General features: G+C 34.7%; 1 protein-coding gene across 1 annotated transcript in view; it reads left to right on the forward strand.

Moving 5' to 3' along the window:
- Positions 1–15,854, forward strand: part of IL1RAPL1 (interleukin 1 receptor accessory protein like 1) — a 757,712-nt gene that overhangs the window by 447,595 nt on the left and 294,263 nt on the right. Inside the window, exon 5 of the mRNA XM_065916682.1 lies at positions 2,481–2,555. Within this exon, the coding sequence (XP_065772754.1) occupies positions 2,481–2,555 (75 nt within the window). The remainder of the gene's footprint in view (positions 1–2,480; positions 2,556–15,854) is intronic.

The raw sequence follows: 15,854 nt of genomic DNA on the forward strand, positions 1-15,854 counted from the left end.
AGCAAGGACTCCAGCTAGTCTTTGCTCTGTCACTTTTGGCACACTGCTTGTGCTTTTTGCACCTCAGATCACTGATCTCTAAAACAAGAGAATTGACCCAGCTCCAAATTTTTCCACTATCGCCGTTTTTTTAACTTCTAATTACTATAAGAGGTAAAGGCAGGAATCAAAGCTATTCCAAAGCCCCTGTCACAATGCCTAGCACATAACACTGCCCAATATACAGTACATCAGTTAAGTTGGATTGGACGTTTTTGGTTAAAATCTTGGACAAAATACTGATGTGTAAGATCAATAAAAGCAGAGATATTTTTGTCAAGAGAGGAGTAGGTGGCACAACCAAGTATGAAGTCAACTCCCAGTCCACCCCTTATCTCTGTCTGCATTTCATCTGCCCAGAGGGATGCTATGGAAACCATAGGGCTTTAGGGAACACAATCTAAAAATCAAAAAACTTAATAAGCTTAGAATTTTCTCTGGCTTGAGCATTCTATGCTTCCTCTGCTAACTTGGAGTTGTCCCATGAGGATAATATAAAAAGGTCTTAACGATGCAGTACTATACCATGCGGTGGGTGGTGAACTGGAATGGAGAACCATACAACCATTTTATATTTCTGAGCAAATGTCCTACTTGGGAATTTTATTATCTTTCTCTACAGATAAATTAGTCTGGGATGTGTTTGAACTGAGAATATTTTTCTCAGCTACTTACTATAACTGCTGAATTGTCTACTTGTAACTACACAGTCACAAACTTTTCTAAACTGAGTTAATTTACTGAATATGCTGGTTATTTTGATGCCATCAGTCAGTTCAGTTCAGTCTCTCAGTCGGGTCTGACTCTTTGCGACCCCATGGATTGCAGCACGCCAGGCTTCCCTGCCATAGTTGCTTTCAAACTTTACTGAAATTATTTGATAACCACAGCTTAGGACCTGTGGCTTTTTTAACCTATTAGTGGTGAACTGCTTTGCCAAAATTCAGTGAATAATCAACTTATTTAGCTGATAGGAGAATAAAAATCTGTTAAGATCACTGTAGGCAAGAAATACAAGTGTTTAAGGTTAATCAGAGTGATGTCAAATCTTCAAGAAGAATTTCAAAGTGATTTATCTCATCCTATTACCCTAGCTTTCCTCCCCCCTTCCTTCCCAGCCCGGTGTTAAGTATTAATGAAGATGAATAATGTATTCAATTAGTTATGAACAAAAGCTGTTGATCCTATGTGAGGTTGGTCTTCCAAACCAGGACTCTTAAAACTCATCCCTGTTTTCCGAGTTAGGATGCATCATCCATTTGCACTGACTGTGTTTTCGGTGAAAAAAAGAGAGTGGTGAGCTGCCAAAGCAGATTGAATTCTTGAATCCTCTGGTGAGGAGGATATGTGGCTGACTCGGGGCACTGCTGTCTAGATCAACCTTCCAGTTATCAGCCACACTGGCATGTCCTCCTGGCAAGGAAGGAAGAAAGCCCTCAATGCAAAACCATTTAATTTTTCAGTCAATTTCAGCAACCCTTAATTGGTCATTTCTGTACTTCCTACGGAGTTGAAGTTGCAGTGGCAGATTTCACAGGGACCTGGCAGACTTTTTAGTCCGAGAGGGTGAGCAGGAGTCTTTAATGAAGGATTCCTGACTATTTGCCTAAAGTCCAGATTGTCTAGTGTAGCTCAGGATGAAGTATGCAGTGGGAAACCTATCTTCGAGATGCTTAATAGCCCACTCTTAGATCTGTGTGCTGATCATTGATAGACTGATAAGTGCACAGAGCAGTAATGTGTAGAAGCTAAAAATCAGACAGTATATCATGCAAATTAGCACTAAGTACTATTAAGTGTCACAGATAATAGCAATAAAGGGTTCTGACTAAATGGAAGTATCACTTTAAAATAGAACTTGGTGAGTATTTATGTGCATGTCGGAGTATGCAGCTTGTACTTGTAGTAATGTAATGCCACATTGCTTTCATTTACAGGAGATGTATGTGAGAAACACTTAATCTAATTACTAAATTGTGGATTTTGAGGCAATGTGATCCAGAGTAGGGAATCTAGGAATGGGATTAAGAAGAAATGGACAATATTATGCCCCCCGAAATCATTGAAATGCATGATACAGTTATATGTGTATCTTTAATTAACACAGAGAAAATGTAGGGTACCCTTTAAAAAGGAAAACGTGGTGCAGATTGAAATATTTGGTAAAGTGCAATCATATATTCATAAGGTCTGAGCAATCTTGATTCTGTGCTTCAGCGGTCTCATGTGACTGTCAATTTGGTAGTGTTATATTTGACTCATGTATAATCTAATAGCTTTTCAGCTTGCCTGAAGGTACTACCTGCAATATGTAAGTCACTACCTGGTAAAATGCTTTGAGACACTACTCAGAGAATGAGAAATATTTATGAGAATAAACTGTGTTCTCTCCTTCGGTTTATGCAGCATAACTCTAAGTCTGTATTATTATTGTTTTTCAGCCCCTCTGACAGATAAACCACCCAAGCTGTTGTATCCTGTGGAAAGCAAACTGACAATTCAGGAGACCCAGCTGGGTGAGTAATTCCTTAATTCTTGTTAGTACACTTTTCTTGTTACATTCTGACCATTACTAAGCCTAGATTGTAGCCTGGTGTAATACTCTGAGCTAAGCCCATGTTTATTTAAAGGGAGCAAAGTTAGAAAATACCAGCAAATATGACATACTGCGTTATGCCTGCATTAGGATTAAGTTGGACATATGGATGTCAAATCTCATGTGTTATTTAGATGGTTGTTGAGAAATTAGGTGGTTGTTGAGAAATTAGATGGGCTGAGAGTTTTGCTGATATTATCTTGTCATTTTATAAGGCTTGAATTGGTTTTAAAACAAGTAATGTGGAACTATTTGACTTATAATACCCAGTTATACATTAAAGTACAGTTTTTGAAAATTGGGGGAAAGGGTAGAGATTCATTAAAATGAATGACACTATTACAGTTATGGATAATGTATTTATAAAATGTGAGCAAGTGACTTTTGATTAAAAGACTGAAACAGAAGAATATGGACAGAATATGTTCTGGTGAAAATATCTAGTTGTCCACAAATCTGAATTTTAACATATTTATCTTAGAGTTAAGTCTAGAGTTTCTTAGTCTGACTTATCTATACTCAGTTATACCAAATTATAGGAAATTTCCCCTCTTGTCCGTAAATACATACAGCACATTCAATTATATTTTTTATTTGAAATATAGAATGCATGTGTGTATATATCATAAACTTTAGCAGAAAATTATTTTATTTTAGTAGTTTATTATGAAAGGTTATCAAAAGTGTAATTTTAGCCATATATTCATGTTTTTTAAGGAATATTTTGTTACACTAACCACTTGAAAGTAGAAATGCATTTAATGAATACAACTAAAAAATTGATTGCCCATCCCTTATGTTATCAATGTTGTTATTGTTAGTGGGGTGAGAATTTAGATCAAAATTGTAAATCTGTCTTCAAAATGAAGATTACAGATCTGATCATCTTACTAATAGCATATCCAAAGTTGTAGTGCAAAAAGGTAAGGTGATGGTTTTAGAGATTATAAAATAATCGTAGTCAACAAATTTCCAACATTGGAAATATTCACCAATTTTCAGTAATGAACATATGTAATTTTTATACAAGTCAGAGCATTAATATGTTTCTTTGTTGATAAGCCCAAGCCTTTGGATTAAATCCATCTTACATGCAAGTAGTTTTGTAATTGTCATTATTTTGAGGTGGGAAACCACAAGTAACATTAAAGCATTGCTATATATAAAACAAACATATTAAAATCGTATCATGCTCTTTACGCATGCTATGGTATATTGAGGTATATTAGATTTGGTATATTATTAGACTAGGTATATTATTGCTACTTTGAAAAGAAATTTTGAAATATAAATTTTCATAAGTGGCCATGTTCATATAGACCTTTCAGTAACCCCTAGGAAGATGTATTTCTAAGGAGTTATGCATAACTATGAGTATCTTGTACCAAGAAGGAGTGGTTTATTGTACTAGTTATCTGTAATAAACATTGCCAAAGTGATATTAATCATATCTCTGACAACATAATTCAACCAATTTTATGAAAGATGGCTGCTCATTGAGTTTCCTTATATTTTCCCTAGATTTTGAATTTATCAGATTGTTCCCTGCCTTCTACTAAAATGTTCTACAAAATGGAATAAATAATTCATAAAGCTCTATTTTTTCAAAAGTCACTTTTCTTGAACAAAAATTAACAAAAACAAATCAAATTACGTTGAAAAGATGAAAAATTTTATGCAAATTAGAAGGTGTGTCTGTATATTTGTTTAAGGAAAAATGGGCATGTCTGTTATCAAAATGCTCCATAAAAATACTCTAATTAATTCCTTTATTGTCACTGTCTAAAGGAACTTGAGCTCACTTTAAACTCCAAGTAAACCATAGACATCAACCTGGGACTTATATTCTAGTCAACTTTTGTTTTATTTACTGACTCCAGTTCTCCATGTGATAAATCATTTACTAGTTTGAGAAATTTAGCCTTAATCCATGAATTTTTGAGCAACAATTGATTTGAAATAACTACCTTTTAGTGTTTTAACTTTTGTAGTATTGAGGTAGATGAACTAATCACAAAGGATAAGTGAAAATAGGAAACCATGTTAAGGGCCAAAAAAAGGAAGGACTCGAGATGCCTAAAATATGTTTGTTCTCTACAAGGTATACTTTGATTTTTCACCTCCTTTGGAGTTTGATTTTTGCCTTTTCCAGGTCTGAAAAAGCTATGACTTTGTATAGGCTCAAAATGTGTTATCAAATCCTAAGGAAGGGAACTGAGTGAAGAGTCATGGCGGCGGGGGGAAGTAAGGAGGGTGGCCAGGGTCAGTGAAAGGGAACCTGTAAGTTATGCCAGCTTTCATGAGAAGGTAAACATCTCCAACAAAGTTTCATTGACCAAGAGCTCGGGGGTCTGACTCAACCTTGTCCTAAATTGAGGGTTAACCTCAGTGGTGAATAAAACTACTATGTGCATTAATTACAAGAGCAATCATTAGAAATTACACAAAGCTGAGTTAATACATGTCTGATGACCTAACATGAACATCTTGGGTAATTTAAACACATATCTAGCCAACAGATCCCCAGTTTGTGTGTGAATATATAAAACACATTCATAATGACTTAGACAAAAGCACAAAATGCATAGATTCATCTTCATCTCCAAATTCTGCTTTCTCTGCTGTTTACTAGCCATGACTGTCTTTCACTTTCCACATCCCTCGCATCTTCCTTTTCTTCTAATTCTTTCATGTTCTCAAAACTGGAAAGATTCTGATAGTGATCATTTAAACTGTTTTAGTACAGAAAGCAAAAGGCACCAAAAATTTCAAAATACTTGGGAAAAAACTAATGTAATAGTAACTAAACTCATAAAACATGTAAATTGGGTGGTTTTGAATTTCAATCAATATGGTGTTACAGCTAACGATTATAAGTGGCATCTGTATGTTATTTCTAAATGTGAAAAAAAAGACTCTCTTTTAAATAACTTTCAGGCATCAGCAAATATTTGGACAGAACTTTCTTGGGCAAAAGGCCCAGAAATCACACTGTACAGTTCTGAAGGTCAATCCAGGGGATGAGCCTGACTTACTCTTTTCAGGCAGCTATAGTCAAAGGAATCAAAGGACGAACACCATTGTCTTGCTGAACTTGAGCCCTAAGGATGTCAATCAGAGATGTGGTCTTCTTATGGCCAGGAGCCCATTTTCAAAAACTTCTAGTCCAGGGGATGTTATATTAATCATTACCAGACTTTCAAGGAGTAGAAATTCATTCCATCCTTGTCCTAGTGAGACACATTATACTTTATAACTTAGAATTTACTGAAAATTATCATTCATTACTCATCTAGATATGAGAAGTACTTTATTTAAATTTTGCTTTTTTTTGCTTTAAAAATAACTTTATAGGTTAGTTAATTACAGATAGACCTTTGTAGGAAATGCAGAAAAGAATGGTGTTTCTTACACTTTATATTGTAGAAGCATTCTGCTTCTATTAAATATTCCCAGAAAATATCCCTTTAATGGCTGTATGACTCCTTGTAAATGTCCCATAACTTCATAGATATTGCTGGAAATTTGGGTTTTTCCATGTTTCATTATCATAAATAATGATACAGTTATCTTTAGCCATACGTTTTCTGACTTATTTCAACAGGACAGATTGCTAAAAGGAAAATTACTGGGTAAAAGGAGATAATTTCTCCAAAGTTTCTTGATACATAGTTTCAGAATTCTTACCAGAGAAGTACAGACTCTCACTAGAAGTATTAGTGAATTTAATAACTTTTCATTTTTTTGATACATTGCATAAAATATCATATCTCTATAACATAGGGCCCTTAAACAAAAATCCACTTTCCTTAAGTATCAGTATCATTTCTTCCTTCCCCATCTTAGCTCTTTCTTTTCATTCACTGAATATGACTGTAGCTTCTTTTTTCAGGATTATCCACATTTGGAGGGTTTCAAATAAATCTAATCCATATTGTTGAAGAAATATAGAAATTTAATCAAATGTCTGCAGTCTCTATCCATTTTTTCTCTTACTTATCTTAATGCTCAACTGAAAACTTCCTCTAGAGTCTGTGTGTCTTAATATAAGTACATGGTAATTTTGTGATGTGCTTTGGGCATAGGGATTGTCAATAAATACTAATTGACAATAAGGTATACATGTTACAAAGGATACACATCTCCAGATTTTCTGTTAAAAAAAATAATGAGACCGAACTGAATAAACTGTTCAACAGTGCTGTTGTTTTTCTTTAATATCCACTTCCTGTTGATAAATTTGTTAAAAAGAAACCTTGTGTATCAGACTGAGTTACAAGGATTCACCAGACATTGCCATCGACTATATTGAAACCTCAAAGTTTTAAATGTCTGTCCTTGTAAAGGACACATTACACATGTGACTAGATCCAATTTAACTACAGGCTAATTAAAATAAAATGTCACACTAGGACTTAACTAACACATCTTGCTCTGATACACCATATTATAGTTTGCAGAATTTTAAACTTCAAGCAGACTGAGGGGAAAATGTCCATGTATTATACAATAGATCCTGATTGATAATTTACTAGGAAAACTTTTTGTCATGAAAATATTATGTTTCATTTTGTTGTTCAGTCGCTAAGTCATGTCTGACTCTAACCCCATGAAGTGTAGCATGCCAGGCTTCCTTGTCCTTCCTTGTCTTCCTGAGTTTGCTCAAACTCATGTCCACTGAGTCAGTGATGCCATCCAACCATCTCATCCTGGTCACCCCCTTCTCCTTTTGCCCTCAATCTTTTCCAGCACCATGGTCTTTTCCAATGAGTCAGCTCCTCGCATCAGGTGGCCAAAGTCTTGGAGCTTCAGTTTCAGCATCAGTCCTTCCAATTAATAGTCAGGGTTGATTGACCTGTAGGATTGACAGGTTTGATCTCCTTACAGTCCAAGTGATTCTCAAGAGTCTTCTCCAACACCACAGTTTGAAAGCATCAATTCTTCGGCACTCAGCTTTCTTTACGGTCCAACTCTCACATCCGTACATGACTATGTTTCATTTACTATCTTACTAAAGTAAGTGGTTATTGAAACATATTCTACTCCAATCCTTTATATGTACTAGAACTTTGTGTGTGTGTGTGTATATATATATATATATATACACATATTATATATAGTGCATGGAATTTGTTGTATTACATATATTCTAGTCGAGTTTTTAATCCAAGAAAAGTATATAGGGAATTATTTTATGGAGTGAAAATTAGCTCTCTAACATTTATTGTCTAGGTCTATACTTTCATAGCTATTATTTTCTTGAAACAGAACATATACTATCTGAATAGTTACTTATTTAGGAAGACTGTTTCCTTTCTCAGGTAGGGAAGTTCTTAATATCAGTATCCTAGAAACAAAACAATTCAGGTGTTAAATTTGATACCTAATTCTGAAAGTGACATACAATACTGTTGATGCTAAAGAGTACTTTGTTGCTGAGTTATGCATCTGATTCAAATATGACCTTCCTTCCCAGAGGTAAAAAAGTCAGGTTTGACTGTTTGGGCTTTTCCCATCTACAAATACTCTTCTGGTTGTCATCAGCAAATGGAATGCTGTTGACTTTGGTTTTACTGCTCCATGGGGAATGTACAAACTATATTTTCACTGAAAAACTCATAGAAAGCACCATAAAACTTCCTTCTCACTCTGAATAAAAACGTTTGTATCTAAGTCTTGATTTGAGATGACAAGTGATGTACTTGTTGCCCACTTAAGAAAGACATGCAGATCAGCGGAGTTCTACCGCCTGAAATAAAACTTGCTAGACATAAATTAGAGCTTCTGGGAAAATAGACATCGTGATTAAAGCGTGTAAAAGCAAATACAGAGTAGTGTTATAATTATTTAAACTAATGGCATTCAGTTCTACTCAGTACAAATTTATTGCACCAGGATGAATGAAAGTTATAACTCTTGACAGCTATTGTGGTCTGATATCTTATTTTTGAAACCAAATGACCTTAAGAATTGTGATTTTTAAGCTGAAGAGGGATATTTTAATATTAGTATTTATTTAATATGTCATATCCTTATACAAATGATAAATCAATAAATGGAAACTAGTATCACATTTTTAGATCATTATATGGCCTAACATGTATGATATGAATATTAAAGATTCTCAAAATCAGAGTCCTTAGTGCTAGAGAGGAAGAATAGTTTGGGGGAAATGCAGCTTTGCATGTTCGCTTTAAAAATGCTAACTAAAGACCCAGAGACTCAGAGAATAAACTAGAGAGACTCAGAGAGAAAGGGGAAGGGGCCATATAGGAATGGGAGAGTGGGAGGTTCAAAGTATTGGGTGTAAGATAGACTTAAGGGTGTATTGTACAGCACAAGGAATATAGTCAATGTTTTGTAATAACTGTATATGGAAAGTAACCTTTAAAAATTGTATAAACTTGTTTTTAAAAAGTTCAAGAAGAGCTGAGTGGCAACAATGAGAACAAACGTACACTATTTTAAAAATAACTTACTCTTCTTAATATTAAGTGTCTTATTGCAGTTTCTCTGTTCAGAACAAAATCAAGCCAAAAAAAAAAAAAAAAAACTGCTAGCTAAGCAGAAACCACACTTCCTTTTTAAGTATTATATGCTCAAGGCCTACTGCTAGGTCAGGCTTGAAACTCAAAGAAGATGGAAATGAAGGTTAGAGCAACTCCTATGGGCCATTGATTTCTGAAAGTTTAGAAGTCAGTTGAAACATTTTTTAAAATGCTTTAAAAATGGAATAGAGAAACTGTAAGTCAATCTGCTTGTTCTTACTTTGGAAAAGGGCCAAAAGAGAGAAAAGGAATGAAGAAAACAAAGGTCCAGGAAAAACTGTTGTCACAAAACCAATGCAGAGAGTCCTTGGAAATGTTCACCTCCTGGTGTAGTTCTGGTCTAGTTTGTTGGACACCAACGTGAATCATGTAGCTTGCTCTTTTGCTATAGCACTAAGAGTACAGTTTTGTTTGTTTGTGGTCAACTGAGAAACTAGATATGTGAAGCTCTTCACATTTCTAGATTTTGAAACTTTATGAAGTGGAGGGACTTTGATAGTTAGTGAGTCAAATTCTTCTCCTTAAACCAATGAGAAAACAGAGACCAAAAATGGCTACATGTTTCTGTATCATAAAATTTGTAAAAACAAACTTATCATCGCCACCATCATCATTTTTTTTTGTTATTAAAGCATGACGATTATCATGTTATTATTTTGGTTACTTACAATAAAGAGGCAGCATATAGCAGTGGTTCCTATTTCAGGACAATCCAGCTCTAGCACGTACTTCTGCTGAAATCTTTAACAAATAGCCCTCATTTTCCTAGTCAGTAAACAAGATATGATGATAATACCTAGCTCTATAGAGTTAGTATGGGCATTTAATGAAGGAACACATGTAAAGATTAGTACACTGCCTGGTGTATGTTTAAGTGGTCTATATATGCTTGCTGCTATAAGTTGAGCTATTTTAATGCTACACACACACAAACACACACACAGAGAATGCTGTATATATGAGATTTATGAAATGTATTTTGAATGCCAATGATTGTTTGATCTTGCTTATATTTAGTAAGCCTGTTAGTGTATAGTATAGACAATATTTTAGACAATTTCCATCTCTTATCTAAGAACATCTAAAAATATGCATACTAAATTTTTCAACTTAAATGAAACTGTGTCTTAAAGAAATTATTGATTTTAAATTAATTAATTCTTCAACAAATCTATCCAACTGCATGGCCATAACAGAAGAAAATGATTGTCAGCCTCTAAACATTGACCATGTAATGGACACTATACCACATGAATTTATCAGTAACCATCAAGAAGAAAGTAAGAGTGAAAAAATTACTTTTTCAAGTAAAGAAATTCAGATATGATATTTCTTAAGACAAAGGACATGAGAATAATTTACAAAACAAAGCATCAACCATTATGCCTGTCAAGTTCCTCCTGAAGGTTTTGAAAATAGTCTTATTCATTTTATAGAAAAATACTGCTTTTCCTCTGACAAGTACTATTATCACAAAGCTTTCCGAGTCATTCCTAATGATTGAAGTTTACCAGCATAGAAAAATGCAGTGAGTATCCTATATTAACATGAACTTCTGTATTTGCAAAGTAAATGCCAACTTCTCAGAAGTAAACCTATCAAAGGACTTAATGGTGTAGAATATTGAAAGAAGTTTCAGAATAAGAATATGTACCACATGACTGATGTTCATTAAAACAGAAACTATAAAAAGACCCACATCATTTTAAATTTAAATATAAAGAGATGTTCATCCATAAATTTCCTTTTGAATTTTGGCTAAATAACTGAGCATTCCTAATTATATGCAGACTTTTCATGAAAAATAACTCGTGTTTGAATATGGTTATAAAAATAGGATGCCACTATTTTATGGTCTAATGTTAACACACTTAGCATTCTAATCATACCTTACTCTACCAACTTACATACAGATTTGTGGGTAAATTGAATCATCATCATTTCAGAGAAGTGTTCCCTTCATTTTTGATTGATCTTTCATTGGTAGTGGCTTAACATGTCAGTTTTAAGAGACTCTGTCCCCCAGTCTCTTTTAAGCAGCTAATGTTCAACGAAAGATTTATATGCACAAGGGAAGTACTATAAAGTAACTCTATGGTGAATTATTTTATATAAGATTCCTTTTGTAATTGAATAATCGCCCCTATAACGTTTCTCTGTGTTAGTGAAGATTTTTACATTTTTGTAAGATGTGGTTTACTGATGCAAAACTGGCAAGTGGTATTTCTAACTAACCCAAATAAAGGATCAGCCACCTATCACTTCAGTATGTCTTCCTCTTGTCTATCAGTGGAAAATGATGTCCCCTTTCTGACTTTTGCCTCCTCTGAGGAAATATTAAATATTTTAATATTAAATATTTAATATAATTTTAATATTAAATATTTAATTTTAAAATATTTAATATTTCCTCTGAGGAAATATTAAATTTTTTCCCCAGTTATAACTAAACAGCTTATTTTCATAAGAGTTACGTTGTGAAGGCCATCTTGTCTACCTTGATTTCCTTGAACAATATCCTAATGGAATGACTGCCATTATGACTGCCATTCCAAATGACTGTATCATTTGTTTCTCCATAACTATAACCATTATTTCCAATTTTAAAGAGAGCGTTCTATATTTTGATGCTCCTGGAATTTATATGGATCTTTTCATTACATCATTCTGTTGACCCCTTCTTTTTTTTCCTTCATATATTCCTGTGTATTTAATAACATTTTTCTCTTTAATATAAAAGTATATACAATGAAATTTGTTTTGTTTGTCTATGAATACCTAAACATTCATATTTTAAGATGTAACAAAATGTATGCTCCAAAACATGCCAAATAAGCCCAGTGCACAGAGTATCCAGAAAGTTTTAAAACCTGCACCTCACCACGAACTCTCAAGAAAAGACCTGTCTTACAGTTTACCACATACAAGCCCAATGTTACTTTCTCAGAGAAACTAAGAATTTTAAAAAGTTTTATAGTTAGGATATGTAAATTTTAATTATAGCATATATTATCTGATCAAATAATTAAGAAAAGAAAAAAACTTGATAAAGAGTTTTACTTTCCATTGGTCTGGTCAGAAGACACCTTCCATTTCCACTTCTGGTCCACAGTGAACATGAGAGAAAGACTTCAAGATCCTGAGGAGTCCAAGAAAGTCAATACTCCCCTCTCCCCACCCACTTCCCTGCAGTGATCTCCTCAAACTTACAGGCAGGCTACAGGTTCTCTCAGTCTTGGAGAGTTTTTGTTTCCAGTTTAATAAAAGCAGGGCACTCACCTCAGACTTGCCTGACAAAGAATTGTGTTTGTAGAAACTTGGCATTTCTTTGAGTAGGAAGAGAGTAAAGGAAAGTTCATTGCTTTTCTAGAAAAATTAAATCAAATTCATTCTGTTACTTCAGGCTATCACTAGAGATAGGGTACTTACAACATAGCGTGTTCTAGGAAAATTTGAGATTGTTACCACAAATGTTCATTAAGAAACCATTATAGGAAATAGCTTAGGGAAAGTTCAACAAATGTGTTTTTGTCCTCTTATAATAAGGAATTTTTTAGTGTTTCTGATAAATAGACAGTTCTGATTTCATCGATTATCTTGGCAACTTTAGGATTTTTAATTTATTGATTAAAATTTTAAAATATTTTCTGAGTAATATATCTAATTTTGGCCAAAATTACTTGAGATGCAATTAGACTATTATTTTATACTCTGCTTATTATATATGACCTCTTTATAAATGGTACAAATATTTGCTTCAGAATTATATATCACATATGATATTTATAAAAGGATACATATACAAAGATAGTTTTCTTAGGTATAAATAGAATTTGCAGTGATTATTTTTTGACAAAGAGCCCTTCTCTATTTCCCATGAATAATGCATTTTTGCTCCAATGCTGTTGATTAGAATTGGCTACTAATTAGAGAGGAGGAGTAACATTTTTATGTAATGGAGATAAATAAGTGAATCTTAGATTAGATGAATATAAGAACTGTTCACTTCAGGTGATATTAAGTGTCACAGAGAACATGTTACTATATACTAAAGAAATTTAAACCAAGAGAGAATTCTTTTGACAAACTCCAGAGCATATAGGGCTTTATTTTCAGTCACTAACTATGTACATGAAATAAAGTAGAGAAGGCAAGTAGATAAACAATTCAGAGGGAGAATAATCCAAAAAAGTTTATTTTTCTTCTCAAATGCATATCTATTTCAAGCAAAAGTTAATTTGAGGAATTTGGAGGTACTGGGGATCAGCTTCCTGTGCCTAGATAATTTACACACGCAGGATCACGGGTTCTGATATTTTATTATCAGGGCTCTGATCACAAACATCAAATCACTTAAAAGGCAGGAGCAATGCTGGCTTCAAGGATGATGGGAACAAGGCTAGAATTTTCTCTGTCTTTCTTCTCTCCTTCTTTCTGTTGATCATCATTCCTTATAGAGGTGGAGTGTGGCAAGGGGGTTGGGGAGGCATACAGGGAGAGGACAGAGCTTTTCCCAGTTCTAATCAGGAGGCACTCTAGCTAAAATTGGCGATTGCCTAAGGAGGAATTCTGATTGGCATAGCTTCGGTGGTGGTGGTTTAGTCGCTAAGTTGTATCAGACTCTTTTGTGACCCCATGGACTGTAGCCTGCCAGGATCCTCTGTCCCTTCGGATTTCCCAGGCAAGAATTCTGAAGCGGGTTGCCATTTCTGTCTCCAGGTATTTTCCTGACCCAGGAGTTGAACCCGCATCCCTTGCATTGGCAGACAGATTCCTTACCACTGAGCCCCCAGGGAAGCCCATAGCTTTTGTTACAGATCTAAATGTGGAACAGATGAGTCTGGCGTCAGAGTGAGGGGCGTTGCCTCAGTGGCTGTTGTATGCTGTATTTCTCCTGTGGTGAGGAAGCCTGTATGTTGTGCAGGTACATGGATGGGTGAATTGGGGTTGTACCAGTGGAAGATATTTTCTGAGAATCAAAGAGTTAAGAGCAACACAGTTAATTGTAGAAGGAAAATCACCCTGTCGGGTGATACAGGAGTCATAGACATAAACAAGTGGGCAAATTCTCTTTAGTGCTCTGGCCCTACAGAGAAATAATTATACCTATTTTATTTTCATAGACTTTTGAAGTTGACGAAAGTAGAAATATTTGTCAATTATCCCAACAGATAGTTTTACTTCTCTCTCTACAAAATGTTCCTTGTATCTAAGTCCAAAGCCCCAATACTTGAAAGTGGGCACTGCTTAATTCACTTGCAAAGGTGCACAAAGAAAGAATGAACTATGGGATCCATAATTATCTTTGCCTTGTTCATAGGAGTCTATACATAGTGGCTTTTGTGAGTTTAATGCAATCGTCATTCCTATGTATAATTATCAGAGTGAAGATTTAGGGCAACAGAGAGTAGTAATCCTATAATGAGCATACCAAAAATTAAAACAGAGTTTGTCAGACTCTGGGCTTATTTTGTTAAGGAAATTATCTTTGTAAATTAAGATAAATGTTAGGTTTGCTGCTTTAAGACAATATATTTGCCTGTTGCCTCAAAGATAAAGGCCAGCCTCTTCACCATCTGACCCCATTTTTTGCCACAGTTTCAGTTCCTCTCCTGCTTAGGTCACAGCATTGGCCAGGCACTCATGCAGTGGCTGCCATCTGGGAGTCCCTTGTGCCTGCCACTCACATTTTAAGATGTATCTCAATGTCAATTTTATGAAGTCTTTCCTAACTCCATTCCCGCTGGGCAGAATTAAGTAACACTTGTCAAATACTAACAAGTTTCTTTTTCACATTTTAGAGTATTTCTCTCATCATTTGGGGTACATAACATCGTGTGTCAATTTCCGTTACTGCACTTGGAACTCTTAAAGAATGGACTACAGTGTTTTCATCTTCACACGCCTAAAATTTTGGTCAATACCCAATACACAGAAATATATGAATGAACATATAGTGTAGCATTTACTTAGCTTTAATACTCATAAATAAAAGCCAACATTTATAATTTCCCCTTTCAAGTAGCTGCAAACTACAGAGTGACAGAATAAACCAAACTAAAACTGTTGGTTTTGATCTGATTGCCTGGTATGATTAAAGATCCTCTTTGATGGATGAGGGAGACAGGTCAAGAAAGGCCTAGGAATCTGAGCTATGAAGATATAACTGGGAAGCCCAGCAATAGATCAAATTCAAATCAGACAGAGGAGGAAAAATCAGAGCGCTACTGAAGGACAACAGAACAGGTTGAGCTTGGAAAAATAAACAGAGGTTGAAAGAACTGTTACATATTACAGTTCAGCCAATAAACTGTTAATGGTTAGAGTTAAGTGGCATCTTGAATTTAGGGCAGATCTCTAAAGTTTAGTCTATTAGACTCCATAATGTTAGAGAGGCAGAATGAGAAATGGGTTCACTAGTTCCATTTACTACCTTCTTATTGTCTACTGGGCACAAGGTCTGCTGACAACTGCATATATAGGTATGTATAGGTAGGTAGGTAGCTAGATAGATAGAAATAGACATAGACACAAGCCTGTCTACAAAAGCTTTATATTATAATTTTGATTAACCTCAGGAATGATCCTTGTTCCTCAAGAATAAGCCAAGATTTTCTGTCCTTGTTTATAACTTCAGCCATAAGTGAATGTCAGCTCTCATTATAAGATCT

The sequence above is a fragment of the Muntiacus reevesi genome, chromosome X, assembly GCF_963930625.1.
Source record: "Muntiacus reevesi chromosome X, mMunRee1.1, whole genome shotgun sequence".
NCBI classification, from domain to species: domain Eukaryota; kingdom Metazoa; phylum Chordata; class Mammalia; order Artiodactyla; family Cervidae; genus Muntiacus; species Muntiacus reevesi.